At 42.4% G+C, this 16,213-nt stretch overlaps 2 protein-coding genes across 3 annotated transcripts; one reads left to right on the top strand and one right to left on the bottom strand.

Moving 5' to 3' along the window:
• Positions 1 to 81: 81 nt before the first annotated feature.
• LOC112069659 (WD repeat-containing protein 26) lies at positions 82 to 13,682 on the bottom strand. Of its 2 annotated transcripts, none has more exons than XM_024137017.2 (14): positions 13,007 to 13,682; positions 12,045 to 12,144; positions 11,801 to 11,857; positions 10,996 to 11,132; positions 10,517 to 10,614; positions 9,733 to 9,889; positions 7,603 to 7,741; positions 7,292 to 7,432; positions 6,929 to 7,048; positions 6,670 to 6,815; positions 6,489 to 6,567; positions 6,259 to 6,388; positions 5,748 to 5,942; positions 82 to 4,983 (listed from the first exon to the last, which is right to left on the bottom strand). In XM_024137017.2, exons 1-14 carry the CDS (start codon positions 13,297 to 13,299, stop codon positions 4,961 to 4,963), a joined length of 1,815 nt encoding a protein of 604 aa, XP_023992785.1. In that variant the 5' UTR covers positions 13,300 to 13,682; the 3' UTR covers positions 82 to 4,960. The 2 variants fall into 2 exon arrangements, with proteins under 2 accessions (XP_023992785.1, XP_023992784.1); XM_024137016.2 differs by having other exon boundaries at positions 82 to 4,973.
• LOC112069662 (uncharacterized) lies at positions 635 to 1,963 on the top strand (the record flags this gene model as incomplete). The annotated part of the gene is made up of 2 exons (XM_024137023.2): positions 635 to 1,707; positions 1,792 to 1,963. Coding segments are annotated over exons 1-2 (603 nt in total), but the record flags the coding sequence as incomplete, so codon positions are not given.
• Positions 13,683 to 16,213: the final 2,531 nt, after the last annotated feature.

The raw sequence follows: 16,213 nt of genomic DNA, 5'->3' as shown, positions 1-16,213 counted from the left end.
GTCCAAAGTCATGTTCTGAGAATATAATTTCCGTGACTGTTTCTCGTAAGCTGCTAATCATTAAAGCCATCACTCACGGTCTTAAAACCCTGAATGCTTTATTGAAAATATGCATACATAACTTCTCCTACACAACGTTACATAACAGTACAATCACTTTTTGTAATAACACTTAAATGCAAAACGGATTCTTCCGAACCTAGCTGCTAACAAACAAACCTAATAATGGCTTCTCACCTCGCCAAGCATTTACAGCAAGGAGAAGGAAATAAGAAGCCCCAAAATAAGGTACGTCTCAAAAGAACAACTTGCATAAGCTGAACCTAGAACACATCTGTGATTGTTTTCGTGTTCGACCTGTACTGAGGTGTGTATACATATTTTTATATCGATCAGTCTTCTGTAATAGAACAAGCTGGTGGTGGCTGTAATGACCTGTGGGCAGGCGCTCGCCTGATGCAGGGGAGATCTGTCACAGAAAAATGCTTAGCCTATACGCTGTTCTTACACGATCTCATTATACATGCCATAACACATCAGAAAAGCTTATTTTGCTTGACTGTCCAACAGGAACAATTTGTACATGTTCAGAATTATCTGATACACACATGTTAAATGTTTGAAGAGGCCAATGATAGTACAGGGAAAATGAGAAACAAATAAACTATAGTAACAAAATTAACAAGAGCCATAAACAGATAAGCAAGTTTTTTTCAAAGACATTTTATGTCAGCCTGTATTKAATACATAAATCAGGAAAAGGAAAAACAAACAAAGCAGCAAATAAATGCTAATTTCACCACAGCTAGAGAAAAAAAGTGGATACACCAAAAATGTAAGCGATAAAGATGAGGGAAATGGAGGTAAAATGAAAACAGCACAATGGTGGACACAAGTCAAGGAAAACCCAGTTAACCCCATTGCTGTTAAGGGTGATACAACCCAGTTCAAACAGCAAGTTTAAGCAATTCCTCCTCCATTACCTAACCTCTCCACAACTAAACTCAGCAAAAAAAGAAACGTCCCTTTCTCAGGACCCGGTCTTTCAAAGATAATTAGTAAAAATCCAAATAACTTTACAGATCTTCATTGTAAAGGGTTTAAACACTGTTTCCCATGCTTGTTCAATGAACCATAAACAATTAATGAACATGCACCTGTGGAGCGGTCATTAAGACACTAACAGCTTACAGACAGTAGGAAATTAAGGTCAGTTATGAAAACTTAGGACACTAAAGAGGCCTTTATACTGACTCTGAAAAACACCAAAAGAAAGATGCCCAGGGTCCCTGCTCATCTGCGTGAACGTGCCTTAGGCATGCTGCAAGGAGGCATGAGGACTGCAGATGTGGGCAGGGCAATGAACTGCAATGTCCGCACTGTGAGACGCCTAAGTCAGCGCTACAGGGAGGTAGGACGGACAGTTGATCGTCCTCGCAGTGGCAGACCACGTGTAACAACACCTGCACAGGTTCGGTACATCCGAACATCACACCTGCGGAACAGGTACAGGATGGCAACAACAACTGCCCGAGTTACACCAGGAATGCACAATCCCTCTATCAGTGCTCAGACTGTCCGCAATAGGCTGAGAGAGGCTGGACTGGGGGCTTGTAGGCCTGTTGTAAGGCAGGTCCTCACCAGACATCACCGGCAACAACGTTGCCTATGGGCACAAACCCACCGTCGCTGGACTGGCAAAAAGTGCTCTTCACTGACGAGTCACTGTTTTGTCTCACCAGGGGTGGTGGTCGGACTCGCGTTTATCGTCGAAGGAATGAGCGTTACACCGAGGCCTGTACTCTGGAGTAGGATCGATTTGGAGGTGGAGGGTCCATCATGGTCTGGGGCGGTGTGTCACAACATCATCGGACTGAGCTTGTTGTCATTGCAGGCAATCTCAATGCTGTGCGTTACAGGGAAGACATCCTCCTCCCTCATGTGGTACCCTTCCTGCAGGCTCATTCTGACATCGCCCTCCAGCATGACAATGCCATACTGCTCGTTCTGTGCGTAATTTCCTGCAAGACAGGAATGTCAGTGTTCTGCCATGGCCAGTGAAGAGCCCGGATCTCAATCCCATTGAGCACGTCTGGGACCTGTTGGATCGGAGGGTGAGGGCTAGGGCCATTCCCCCCAGAAATGTCCGGGAACTTGCAGGTGCCTTTGTGGAAGAGTGGGGTACCATCTTACAGAAAGAACTGGCAAATCTGGTGCAGTCCATGAGAAGATGGACTGTAGTACTTAATGCAGCTGGTGGCCACACCAGATACTGACTGTTACTTTTGATTTTGACCCCCCCCCCTTTGATCAGGGACACATTATTCAATTTCTGTTAGTCACATGTCTGTGGAACTTGTTCAGTTTATGTCTCAGTTGTTGAATGTTGTTATGTTCATACAAATATTTACACATGTTAAGTTTGCTGAAAATAAACGCAGTTGACAGTGAGACGTTTCTTTTTTTGCTCAGTTTATAACCTCCTAAACATTCCCATTAGAAAGTTAGCCTCAGCACGTGCTTCACTAGGTCTAGCATGGACTCTGAAGAGTAAGAGCATAGCCACCATATAATCAAATGCTATTTAGCTATGAACCACAGGTGGTCAAAATGGTTTCTTCTGGCAGCAGTGAGGCCTAAGCAACATGCACATCAATCTCACCATCCCATCCTTTGGGGAAACAAAGCTACATCCAATTTAAAAGGGTATTTTACTGTGTTAAAAAACACTAAACAAATGTAATAATCATAACCATATAAGCATCTCCAAGATTCACTTAGATTTGTGGATTTTATATCCATCCGATTCAGTTAAAATGCCTGTAAGTCCTGTCATTTAAAAATAGCTAAAAGTTTGAGGTGAACCAAATACGTCATTATTTCACCGTGTGAAAACCCCAATCTCATATACATTGAGGTTTATTAGAGGCAATGAATAAACCAATAAAAAATGACTTTCCTGTTGGAAGAACAACATAGATATACAGTGCCGTGAAAAGTATTTGCCCCCTTCCTTCTTTTGGCATATTTTTGATACTGAATGTTATCAGATCTTCAATCAAAACCCAATATTAGATAAAGGGAACCCGAGTTTACAAAAAACATTATTAACAAAGTTATGCAACACCCAATTACCCTGTGTGAAAAAGTAATTGCCCCCTTTACACTCTTTAACTGGTTGTGCCACCTTTAGATGCAATGACTGCAACCAAATGCTTCCTGTAGTTATTGATCAGTCTCTCACATTGCCGTGGAGGAATTTTGGCCCACTCTTGCATGCAGAACTGCTTTAACTCAGCGATATTTTGGGATTTTCAAGCATGAACTGCTTTTGTCAAGTCCTGCCACAACATCTCAATTGGGATTAGGTCTGGACTTTGACTAATCCATTCCAAAACATAAAATGTGTTACTTTTTAACCATTTTCATGTAGACTTGATTGGGTGTTTAGGATCATTGTYTTGCTGCATGACCCAGCTGCGCTTCAGCTCACAGACTGATGGCCTGATATTCTCCTGTAGAATTCTCTGATACAGAGCAGAAATCATGGTTCCTTCTATTAAGGCAAGTCGTCCAGCTCCTAAGGCAGCAAAGCATCCCCAAACCATCCCACTACCAGCACCATGCTTGACCGTTGGTATGAGTTTCTTACTGTGGTGTTTGGTTTTCGCTAGACATAACGGGACCCTTATTCACAAAGTTGACTCAAGTTTGCCAAAATGCACATGGACTTTCATTAAGACTCTTGGAAGAATGTTCTATGGACAGATGATTCAAAAGTATAACTTTTATGATGACATGTGTCCCATTACGCCTGGCGAAAACCAAACACTGCATTCCACAATAAAAACCTTAAGTATGATGGTGGTAGTGTGATAGTTTGGGGATGCTTTGCTGCCTCAGGACCTGGGTGACTTGCCTTAATAGAACAAACCATGAATTCTGCTCTGTATCAGAGAATTCTACAGGAGATTGTCAGGCTATCCGTCCGTGAGCTGAAGCTGAAACGCAGCTGGGTCATGCAGCAAGACATGATCCAAAACACACAATCAAGTCTACATGAAAATGGCTAAAAAGCAACAAATTTGAAGTTTTGGAATGGCCTAGTCAAAGTCCAGACCTAATCCCAATTGAGATGTTGTGGCAAGACTTGAAAACCTACAAATGTCGCCGAGTTAAAGCAGTTCTGCATGGAAGAGTGGGCCAAAATTCCTCCACAGCGACATGAGAGACTGATCAACAACTACAGGAAGCGTTTGGTTCGAGTCATTGTAGCTAAAGGTGGCATAACCAGTTACTGAGTGTAAGGGTGCAATTACTTTTTCACACAGAGGAATTGGGTGTTGCATAACTTTGGTTATGAAATKAGTATGTAATTGTTGAGTTATTTGTTCACTCAGGTTCCCTTTATCTAATATTCGGTTTTGGTTGAAGATCTGATAACATTTAGTATAAAAAATATGCAAAAGTAGAGAATTAAAAAGGGGCAAATACTTTTTCACAGCACTGTATATACCCTTACCACTCTCCACCACTACAGCCCTCTCTCTATATATCAACGTACTAATCATGACAATAAATAATACTATCAATAATAAATAATAAACTCTCGACGAGGCAGGTGAAAGGTGGCAGTCCTGGGGTTAGCTCCAAGACGAAAGAGGATGGGGCCTGGCTGAACACAGGAGGTGCAACAGACATCAGACACTGTGAGCCACACAGGTAAGAGGAGGTGGGAGGTCAGTCAAGGTGGCTGCTTGGTAATCAGTTAATTTAAGTGATTTGTCTGACATCTCCGTGTGTGTGACGTTATCACCCTCCGCTGGAGCACAGCCCCAGACCAGAGCCAAACCTTCAGAAAGCAGCTGCCAAAACGCAATAGTTTCTCTGCTTCATTCGTTAGAGTTTAGTGTTTTTCTCCTGGATTCGAGAAGTAGTGTCTTCTGCTCCAAGGTCATCATCAGCTGTCCATGCTACAACATTCTTTCAGGGAGAGAGAGAGAAACAGAACAGCATTTTCATTTATTGTTTATTTTTTGAACATTTATTTTTGCCCATCCCCTTCTTCGGATGACAAAAATAAACGTTGTTCTTACAGTTTTTTTATTTTCTTGTTACATGTAGTCTACACACGTTTTACATAGATGCCACTTCTTTCTTTTTTTCTTTTTTTTACAGTAGTTACATAGCAAGAATAAAATAATGATATTTTTATATGCATTACATCTATATAGAATAGTACTTATTTATACATTACGTTGTCAGTCATAACTATTATAGAACATGAGCTTTTAAAACCACCCCTCAGCTACTCTCAGTCCATCCCACCTATTGCCGTAAACTGCCCTCGTATGATTTCCATGTGCCATATATTTTTCAACTGTGCTGTATCACATAAATTCTGAACCTGTCTAATCCTATAGGATCTACAGATTGTATGTTAAAGATACACAGTTTTACCCAAAGTACAATTATACTGTTGATTGATTATGGCTTTCCAAATCTCCCAACAATGCCGTATGTAGAGTTAATTATAGAAGAGCACTTGCATGTATATTACCTTAACTTCTTGGTCCACCCCTACACAATAGACTTAAAAACCTTTCAAATTGTATTTTACACCACTTTGTCTCATAATTACAGTGTAGAGGCTATGGTAATAATAGACACTGAACCCAAAAACATATGGCAGATATAAAGAAGGCTCTAGGCCACTAGTTAAAGTATGATGTCAAATAAATCCGTACCGTTTAGCCCCTCAGCGTCCTGGACATCAAGGAAAGGGGCGGGCCCCCAGATTCGGACGGTGCCGTCGTCTGAGGCGCTGGCCAGGAGACCGGGCACTACAGGATTCCAGCTCACACAGTTCACTGTACGTGAATGACCTGTCAACTCTGCGATGGGCAGCTCACTGCGCCTGTGCCAGATGTACACTTTGTGATCTGTAGATGGAGGACACACAGTATAAACCAGACCATGTGAGTGTTAAACATTCGCCTCTACCTTATCCTGGGTCATGTTCATTAGGCAACAAATGGAAGAAAACAGACAAACAGGGAGGGACTACCTGGCCTTACAAAAATAAATGTTAATTTTCCTTTGCAAACTGTTTGAAAACGTTTTCCGTTGAATGAGCTAATAAACAGCCCTGGTGTGTGAGTGAGTTAGTGTGGTTATACTGACAGGTTAACAAATAATACTGAAAGTAATGTCAAAGCATAATTTGGACACATCGACTAGAAGAGGACGTGGCCTTACCCTCACTCCCACTGGCGATGAAGTCTTCGTTGTGTCCTCCAAAGCAGGAGTGGATGGTGTAGAAGCCCTGTGTCACACCCTGATACTTCCTCACCAGCACCCGGTCATGTAGGTCCCACAGGTGCACACCCTACAGACAGACAGAATATTGACCGGTGTACTCTCAGACAGCTCGACATAATCCTGACCAAACCAACCCCCCCCCCCCAAAGAAAAGCCAAACCACTCACCTGAGTAGCCACATTCAGCAGAGCTAACCTCCCGTTCTTTGAAACTGTGAAAGACATGATTGGATGGTCCTCCTGGACTCTGTGGAAGTGCAGCACAAACACAGAACTTGTATRAGCACAGGATGGGCCTCGTGCATATAGAAACAATGATTAGATATGACAATGGATGGGACTAACTCACATGTTTCTGTCCGTAAGGTCCTCAAAGTTGTAACCACGGATACGCTGGTGTGTGTCTGATGCCAGGACGGTCCGAGCGTCACCCAGGCACCACAGGCACTGAACCCTTACTCCTTCCCACGAGTCCAGCAGGTTACCATCCAGATCCTGGGGATAAGGTTATATCAACCTAAATGCACTGATTCGTCCCAACACACACAATAGCTCAATCTGCCCTTATGCTGAGACAGACAGGTCACACCCTGATGGAAGACACTCACACACTGGTAGAATTGGCCCCTCTGGCCTCCGGTGACGAAGCGTTTGCCGTCTGGATTCCAAGCCACACTGGTCAGACTGTCCTCGTGTGATTGGCTCATTTTTGTCCGCAACTCACCCGTCTGGCCAATGACAAGAGACATGGGTGAGTGAGCAGGGAGGACTTTTTTAAAAACCTTTAAACTTTTTTAATGCCTAGTAATAACATGACAATAACAACTACCATTTTCATCCTGGTGAGAGTGAGATGTGGAAGTCATCTCTAATTTACCCGCAACACAATCATTGACGAATAGAACTTTGTAGAGGACTTTTGATCTTTCCAACAGCAAGCTTTCTGGATAAAAAAGTAAATCCAACGTTACCTGTACATTCCACAGCCACAGCTCTGAGCAGTCATCGGGGCCACAGGCAATCAAGTAAGTGTCATCAGGGCTCCAGGCCAGGTATGAGACACCGTAGGCGTGGCCCTCKAGAGTCTTCATCAGCTTCAACTGGTGACTCTCCTGTCAATCAGCAGCACAGTTATCACCTCAGCTAATAATTTCCCCCAAAGTTCACATCTTCCCGCCTCCGCCACCCCTTTGAAACCCCCCCTCTCTTATGCTCGGTTTACTAAAACCTGATACACTTATCAGCGTGATAATGGTTCATCTGTAATGAGAAAGGTTCCTACTGTGTTGACATGCCACACGATGACTGTGGTGTCTTTGGATCCCGTKGCCAGTTTGGTGCCGTCATTGGAGAACTTGCAGAACCACACTTCATTGCAGTGTTCGGTGAGGATCTGCTGGGTGTAGCAAGGGAACTGTTTCCTGTAGATAACAACACTCAGACGTCAGGGAGAGAGGACATATAGGAGAGAATATATAGGAGAGAATAAGGTTTTGTTAATTCCAGGAATAGAACTTATCACCCTGAACGTTCTACCCAGCTAGTGTGGGTACCTAATATACACTGCTCAAAAAAATAAAGGGAAAACTAAAATAACACATCCTAGATCTGAATGAATGAAATATTCTTATTAAATACTTTTTTCTTTACATAGTTGAATGTGCTGACAACAAAATCACACAAAAATGATCAATGGAAATCAAATTTATCAACCCATGGAGGTCTGGATTTGGAGTCACACTCAAAATTAAAGTGGAAAACCACACTACAGGCTGATCCAACTTTGATGTAATGTCCTTAAAACAAGTCAAAATGAGGCTCAGTAGTGTGTGTGGCCTCCACGTGCCTGTATGACCTCCCTACAACGCCTGGGCATGCTCCTGATGAGGTGGCGGATGGTCTCCTGAGGGATCTCCTCCCAGACCTGGACTAAAGAATCCGCCAACTCTGGACAGTCTGTGGTGCAACGTGGCGTTGGTGGATGGAGCGAGACATGATGTCCCAGATGTGCTCAATTGGATTCAGGTCTGGGGAACGGGCGGGCCAGTCCATAGCATCAATGCCTTCCTCTTGCAGGAACTGCTGACACACTCTAGCCACATGAGGTCTAGCATTGTCTTGCATTAGGAGGAACCCAGGGCCAACCGCACCAGCATATGGTCTCACAAGGGGTCTGAGGATCTCATCTCGGTACCTAATGGCAGTCCGGCTACCTCTGGTGAGCACATGGAGGGCTGCGCGGCCCCCAAAGAAATGCCACCCCACACCATGACTGACCACCAAACCGGTCATGCTGGAGGATGTTGCAGGCAGCAGAACGTTCTCCACGGCGTCTCCAGACTCTGTCAGTCTGTCAAATGTGCTCAGTGTGAACCTGCTTTCATCTGTGAAGAGCACAAGGCGCCAGTGGCGAATTTGCCAATCTTGGTGTTCTCTGGCAAATGCCAAACGTCCTGCACGGTGTTGGGCTGTAAGCACAACCCCCACCTGTAGACGTCGGGCCCTCATCCACCCCTCATGGAGTCTGTTTCTGACCCGTTTGAGCAGACACATGCACATTTGTGGCCTGCTGGAGGTCATTTTGCAGGGCTCTGGCAGTGCTCCTCCTGCTCCTCCTTGCACAAAGGCAGGGGTAGCGGTCCTGCTGCTGGGTTGTTGCCCTCCTACGGCCTCCTCCACGTCTCCTGATGTACTGGCCTGTCTCCTGGTAGCGCCTCCATGTCTGGACACTAGAGTGCCATCCTGGATGAGCTGCACTACCTGAGCCACTTGTGTGGGTTGTAGACTCCGTCTCATGCTACCACTAGAGTGAAAGCACCGCCAGCATTCAAAAGTGACCAAAAACATCAGCCAGGAAGCATAGGAACTGAGAAGTGGTCTTGTGGGTCACCACCTGCAGAACCACTCCTTTATTGGGGGTGTCTTGCTAATTGCCTATAATTTCCACCTGTTGTCTATTCCATTTGCACAACAGCATGTGAAATTTATTGTCAATCAGTGTTGCTTCCTAAGTGGACAGTTTGATTTCACAGAAGTGTGATTGACTTGGAGTTACATTGTGTTGTTTAAGTGTTCCCTTTATTTTTTTGAGCAGTGTATATATTTTTAAACCAGGGCAGATAATGACAATGCGGTAAGGTTTTAGCATTGGTTTAAAGGAAGCACTTAATTTCCTACCCAGTTAGAAAATGTGACCGTCAGAAAACGAACATTAGTCAATGGCACGTGAATACATATGATCTATACATACAATCTTATGACATAACCACAATAGAAGCAAAACAAACTATTACTGGGAAGTAAGACCATTACAGCTACGGTCTAAGGCAAGGCAATTTTGACAGCCAAATTAAGGGAATGAACACAGAAAGGACAGACAAATATAGACAGAGTATAGAGTGAAGAGCCTTACCGGCTGCAGGCGTGGTCCAGGAGGAGGGACACAGAGTCCAGGCCACTGTCCAGTTTGGTGTTGTGGTAGAGGCAACGCTCTCTCTGCAGCTCCACAGCCTGCCTCAGCAGGGTCTGCAGCCGGCGCGGAGGCAGCATCACAGAGGGAGGCAGGTACGCTAAAGACAGGAGAAGGGAGGGAATGAGCCACAGTGTGATAAGATAGGAATGAGGTGAACAAAGATAGAGGGAGAGAGATACATTGTTTAAAAGAAAGTCTCTTCTTAAAATGTCACTCGGAAAAGAAGAGGAACAAAATATGTGTTTAAAGACCATCAATTCTGTTTCTAATCTGGAGAGTGTTAGGTTCTACATGAACCTATTAAAACTCACGGACGCTTAATATAGCTCAAACCAAACATTTTCACATAAGCACTGATATTGAACCCTTTCTCCTATGCTGAGACTGTGTCTTTTCTCCTCCCATAGGATCCCTGATGGCTAACAATAACATATCCAGACAGAATGTAAACGTTATACATTTCCCTCTCTCCCTCGGTGACATGAATAAGTATATTTCATATTCTCAGAACACAACAAGAGGAATTAATTCGATAATAAAGGTGCACTCATCTTAAAACCAGGGGGGGAAGGCTGAATGGGAGGATGTGGTGTGTGTGTGTGTGTGTGTGTGTGTGTGTGTGTGTGTTGTGTGTGTGTGTGTGTGTGTTGTGTGTGTGTGTGTGTGTGTGTGTGTGAGATGTGTATGTGCGGGTGTGTATGTGTGCGTGGAAGATGGCACTCACTCTGTAACTTGTCCAGGAGTTTAGTGCGGGAGGCAGTGCCTTTACCCTCCCACTCTGCCTTTGCTCTCAGTTCCTCTGCATGGCTGCACATCAGGTACCTTGGAAATAGATGACATCAGTATTAGGCTGCCCTGCAGGACTCGCCCCCAGCACCACGGAGACAGTCAGCTAGAATAATGGGATTCCCTGTCTAACTCAAAATCAGCTAAAATTCAAAGAGGAGCAAAAAAATGTGTCGTTAACAAATCCATACCATCGACCATACTGAATGAGGATTTGGCTGTACTCCAACACAAACACTCCTCACTGATGGAATAGTTAGTTGTCACATTGCAATGGACGTGGATCAAATTAGTTTTAAAAGGCACTACAAGTGACAGCGGTTTCAATTTCAAAAAAGGCTTAGCTATATCTCTGTGATCTAGGCCATTTCTTTAGGGTGTGGTAGGGCATTAGGACTGTTGATCAGAGGTAGCTACCCGCTCAGGATGTGGATGCGCTCTGTGTTGTACTTGAGGGGAGTGAGCTCAGCTCTCAGGACCTGCAGCGCCTCCAGGACCTTGGCATCCTCCAGATACTCCAGGTACTTCTGCTGCAGGAGCAGGAACTTCATCCGCTATAGAGGAGAAAATAAGACAGACAGGGGAGGAAAATGAGTGCATTATGAGTTAAGCACATGCATCTTAAAACATTTCAAAATGGTTGTCTATTTTACAGCAAATGTAGCCCATACATCCTACTACGAACTGCACAATGTAGTAAGGATTTTCCAACAGGCCAATATTCTACATAGTTTGGGGCAGAAAACATGGTAATTACCTACAATGACCATAATCAAGAGACAGAAGAACACACAATCAATAGGGATAGAGAGCAGTTGCTTTGTGTGGTATCGCTATCTGTAAATACATAATCTAAGATTGATAGTTGGTAGCAGTCATAAAAGTATGCCTTATTTATTACTGTGAAGAACTACTAAAATAGTGATTTTGTCAGACAGCATAAGCATCAGCTCTATAGAGATGAGATGATGGCGTGGAATGAAATAATAGCAATCAAATAGGCCTAAAACAAATGTAACATACAAAACAACTGAAATATTTATTAAATGTGTATAGATTATGGTTAATAAGTGATAAGCAGTAATTCATTGTTTTATTCTGTGGTACAGCATTTATGCATTTAATGTTAAAAAACAAGAATTTAAACGTTTTTTTTTTTTTTTTTTTATATAATCAAAACCGACCAATCACTCAGCACTAACTGTAGCACTGTTGGGCTTACCACAATAGCACTTGGAGAATGCATCAATGCTTTTAGCTCATTCAGGTCACTTTCAGCCTATATTCAAACAAAAAAAGTGACACAGGTTATTTTCTGTTTTCTAACTACTGTACATTTCAACTTAATAAGCAAAATTGTTGTTTAAAAAGTTTGAGAGAAATTTATAAAATAAGTAGAATAGATGTGTTGTGTACCTCTAAGGTTAGATGATTAAAAATAAAAACATCTAAAATGGTTTCATCACCTTGTCCCACTCTCCTTCCACCACATGGTTGCGGAACTTTGTGGCAGAGGGATGCTCCAGTCTGCAGCCAGACTCCTGCATCAACAGGTCCACTGTCTGACTGTAGATGAGAGGGGGAGGGTGAGAACTTGCAAAGGAGAAATACAAAGTATTTGCAAATAGCATTATTTTATGTACATATATTCAACACAAATATTTGTTCAATTTCTTATTTTGTCAGAGTCCTGACCAAGTTATAAAAAAGTAATTAATTTGAATCATGTTTACTAACTTATTACTTGGTCAAGTATAACATCACAATGCCTGATCATTGTATCTTTATCAATGACTTGCCAAAGTCCTAAACAATTCGACTTGTGCTGTATCAAATATGTAGACATATCTTTAACGTTGGAGGCAAATGTTGTGACCGTTCAATTTTCAAAATTCTTAACGAAAACAGATCGATTTCACGTGACCTTGTGGCTTGATTGACATGCAAATACTATCGAGTAACCAAACATTCTCAAAGCATTATGCACTAGATTTGACCGTTTCCATGGTCTTGGCAACTCCCAAGAGTAATATCATTATGAGCATATTTTTAATTACACTTAAAAATATATAAGTATGCATATGGCTGATGATTAGGGAAGTGTAGTTTCTTTAGGTAACTTAACGAGAAAACTGCATGTTCTTGTCATTTCATGAAGTCCCATTTCTGGACCCCAAAGTAACAGTTAACGTTAGCTAGCTTCCTACCAAGACGAGCTAAATTGTGCAATAATGGGCCATCTTTCTCCCTCAATTTTCTAAAGGACCCGTGCTGTATTCCATTTACCTCTACAAAACCCCTCTGTTTATCTCACCGAACTAGTCGCTGTCAACATGATGACTTGCTTTATTCGCGTTTATTATGAAGGACATTATTTAGCATCAGCTGACAGCTAGCTAGGAAGCGAACGTTAGCTAACGTTACTTACTTAAGTCCTAAATCGTGTAAATGTTGCCCTATAAGTCTAATGACATCTTCCTCTGACTGAGAAAGACATTTCTTCTTTTTCACGGAGTTTGCATCCGAAGACACGGTGTTGTTGGATGCTGCTGGGGATGGGATACCGTCGTTGTTACTGACAGAGTTCCCATTGTTTGTTGTGGACAGTCCATTAACGTTAGTGTGAGCTTCCCCGGCGGAGGACGACTCTCCGTTTTGCGCACTGTTGTTTAGGCAGGACAGCTCCGAATCTTGACCCTGCCCTGCCCCGTTGGCCTGCATGTTATTAATGTTGATGTGGGCTACACTGTGCGGATTGAATCGAATGATAGGAGCAACGGGTGAATTGGGAAAAGTTAAAATCCCCACAACTGTAGACAGGGCCGCTGACCCAATTGCAGCCCCAAGCCCCCCTGCTCCCTCCGCCACCGAAGCTCGGTATTTCTTCAGCGGTGGCGGCGACGCTCCGCCGGTTTCCGAGTCGGAGGAAGCGGAGGCCAGAGTTAATTCACCAAGAGTGTTGGTGACAGAATGATGTGAAGTTGGGGCTAGCAAAGGTGTCAGATATGAGACAATAACTCGTTTTATCGCTGAGCTTCTCTTGTTATTGTTGCTCTCCAGACAGCTGCAGACCCATTATGGATATTGAGACGCAGTGACGTCACCGGAAATTCCGACACTCCCTTGTGTCCGGGTAGTCCATAGGTGGTGCCCTTGAAGTTCATACTGAACTTTGTTTGTTTCACAAGTTAATATATATTTTTAAATGTATATGTATTTGTTTTATATTTTATTGATAAATTATATCTCGGGAAAATTATAAGTTGTTTACGATAAAAGGGTAAATCTGCAGTTCTAACAATAAGGCCCGCCCTGCTGCTGTATGTAACCACTGTAACCAAACGCAACCACTCTCAAATTCATATACAGAGCTATGGATGCAAGGACTGACCATCCATGACGTCAAAATTATAGAATTAACTAATTGAGGCTATACAGCTTTCGTTTCAAATTACATTGTTTACAAACATTGGAGTAAAACAGCTTATATTTTCAGTTCTGGTGGAGTATGACAATTGACCTAAGCTCATGAGACAATATGTTATATTCTTCAATAATCAATGGATTATTATTATATACCCGTATATATCATTAATTTAAAATTCTAAAAATGGAAGTTCAATTGCAGGTTGCCCCTCTAAGTTTTTTTTCAAGCTACGTCAAAAAGGGGAACTCTTCTCAGTAAGCAAAATCAGTTGAAACGTCTTTTCAACATATTGTGCTCATTAGGTTCTGCAACTTCTGCATGCAATGGATCAGACATCACACTCTCACACATACGCGACAACTTTATGCTATCCAAAGAGGAGACAACAAACTTACCCAAAACACACTGAATAAAGAAAGTATTAGAGACAATGGTTCAAATTCTTTTTTTAATCAATACACTTGAAAATGACAAATAATTTAAAAGAAATACATTATTAACTTTTCTTTAAACTCAAACACAGATAGTTTACAGACCATTCAAAGTGCCATTTTATTCCCAAGCCTGAGGTTCTTTAAAATACAAATCGAGAAACAGCAAAGACCTGCATTTTGGCCACATTTTCAGGGACCAAAGCCATTCCTTCAACATTGGCACTTTTACATTGGTTTAAAAAAGGAAATCCGTCCCTGACATCTGCAATAAATTAATTTAATGAACAGTAAACTGTATGTACAACTCAGACTCATTAGTCCTTTATCCCTTCACTTTAAATATAATCTCAGAATGATTGAAACTTAGTTATAAAAATATTAAATAAAGGGCCAGCAATGTTTTAATTTGTGTAAGGGGCAAGCGAGGACAGAGGGTTGTAGAAGAATAAACTATTGCACTTTCATCCAATTTTGGAGAAAAGACACTGATGGGGATACAATACGAGCAAAAGAAACTCACCCGCATCTGCAATACTGTTCACATATCCACCTTACATACAGTCAAACAAACAAACATACAGTGCTGTGAAAAAGTATTTGCCCCTTTTTAATTCTCTACTTTTGCATATTTTTTTTACACTGAATATTATCAGATCTTCAACCAAAACCTAATATTAGACAATGGGAACCTGAGTGAACAAAGAACACAATAATTACATACTTATTTCATAACCAAAGTTATGCAACACCCAATGCCCGTGTGAAAAAGTAATTGCCCCTCACACTCAATAACTGCTTGTGACACCTTTAGATTCAATGACTCCAACCAAACGCTTCCTGGAGTTGTTAATCAGTCTCTCACGTCGCTGTGGAGGAATTTTGGCCCAGAGTTAAAGCAGTTCTGCATGCAAGAGTGGGCCAAAATTCTTCTACAGCGATGTGAGAGACTGATCAACAACTAGAGGCRGCATTTGGCTGCAGTCATTGCAGCTAAAGGTGGCACAACCAGTTATTGAGTGTAAGGGTGCAATTCATTTTTCACACAGTTGCATAACTTTGTTATTTAAATAAATAAAATAAGTATAATTTTTTGGGTTATTTGTAAACTGATGTTCCCTTTATCTAATATTAGATTCTGGTTGAAGATCTGCTAATTCAGTATCAAAAACATGTAAAAATAGAGAAAACCCCAAAAAGGGGCAAATACCTTTTCAGGGCACTGCATTTCTACCCACCGGAATACCCATAATGGCCACAGGTGTCAGCTACTCACAAAGACCCGGTGACCACAAACTCTAAAATACCATGAATCACTCAATCACTTGCTTTACAACATGCATGCACACACCTGCAATGCCTCCAAAAAACACAAAAACATTCAACCTGTCTCCAATTTCACACCTGAGGACTCACACCTGGGTTCTGTACCCACTGTCAGAATAGCCTCAGATGCCGTAAAGAAGTGAAATGTGCCAATGTAAGCCCGGGGGGAAGAGCAGAGAACTGAGAAGGCATGTGTTCCAAATTCATAGCAAACAGAAAGAGGGCATGGCAACATTACTTGATTGCGGATCGGGAAAAAAGTGAGAAAGAACACTTTCACTGCAGGCTTATTCCAGCGCGCACACACACACACACACACAACACACACACACACACACACACACACACACACACACACACACACACACACACACCACACACACACACACACACACACACACACCAACACCACACACACACACACACACACACATTCGACCACACACAGTCG

This window comes from Salvelinus sp. IW2-2015, unplaced genomic scaffold, assembly GCF_002910315.2.
Source record: "Salvelinus sp. IW2-2015 unplaced genomic scaffold, ASM291031v2 Un_scaffold1069, whole genome shotgun sequence".
Taxonomy (NCBI): domain Eukaryota; kingdom Metazoa; phylum Chordata; class Actinopteri; order Salmoniformes; family Salmonidae; genus Salvelinus; species Salvelinus sp. IW2-2015.
This window is presented reverse-complemented; position numbering and strand designations above follow the sequence as displayed.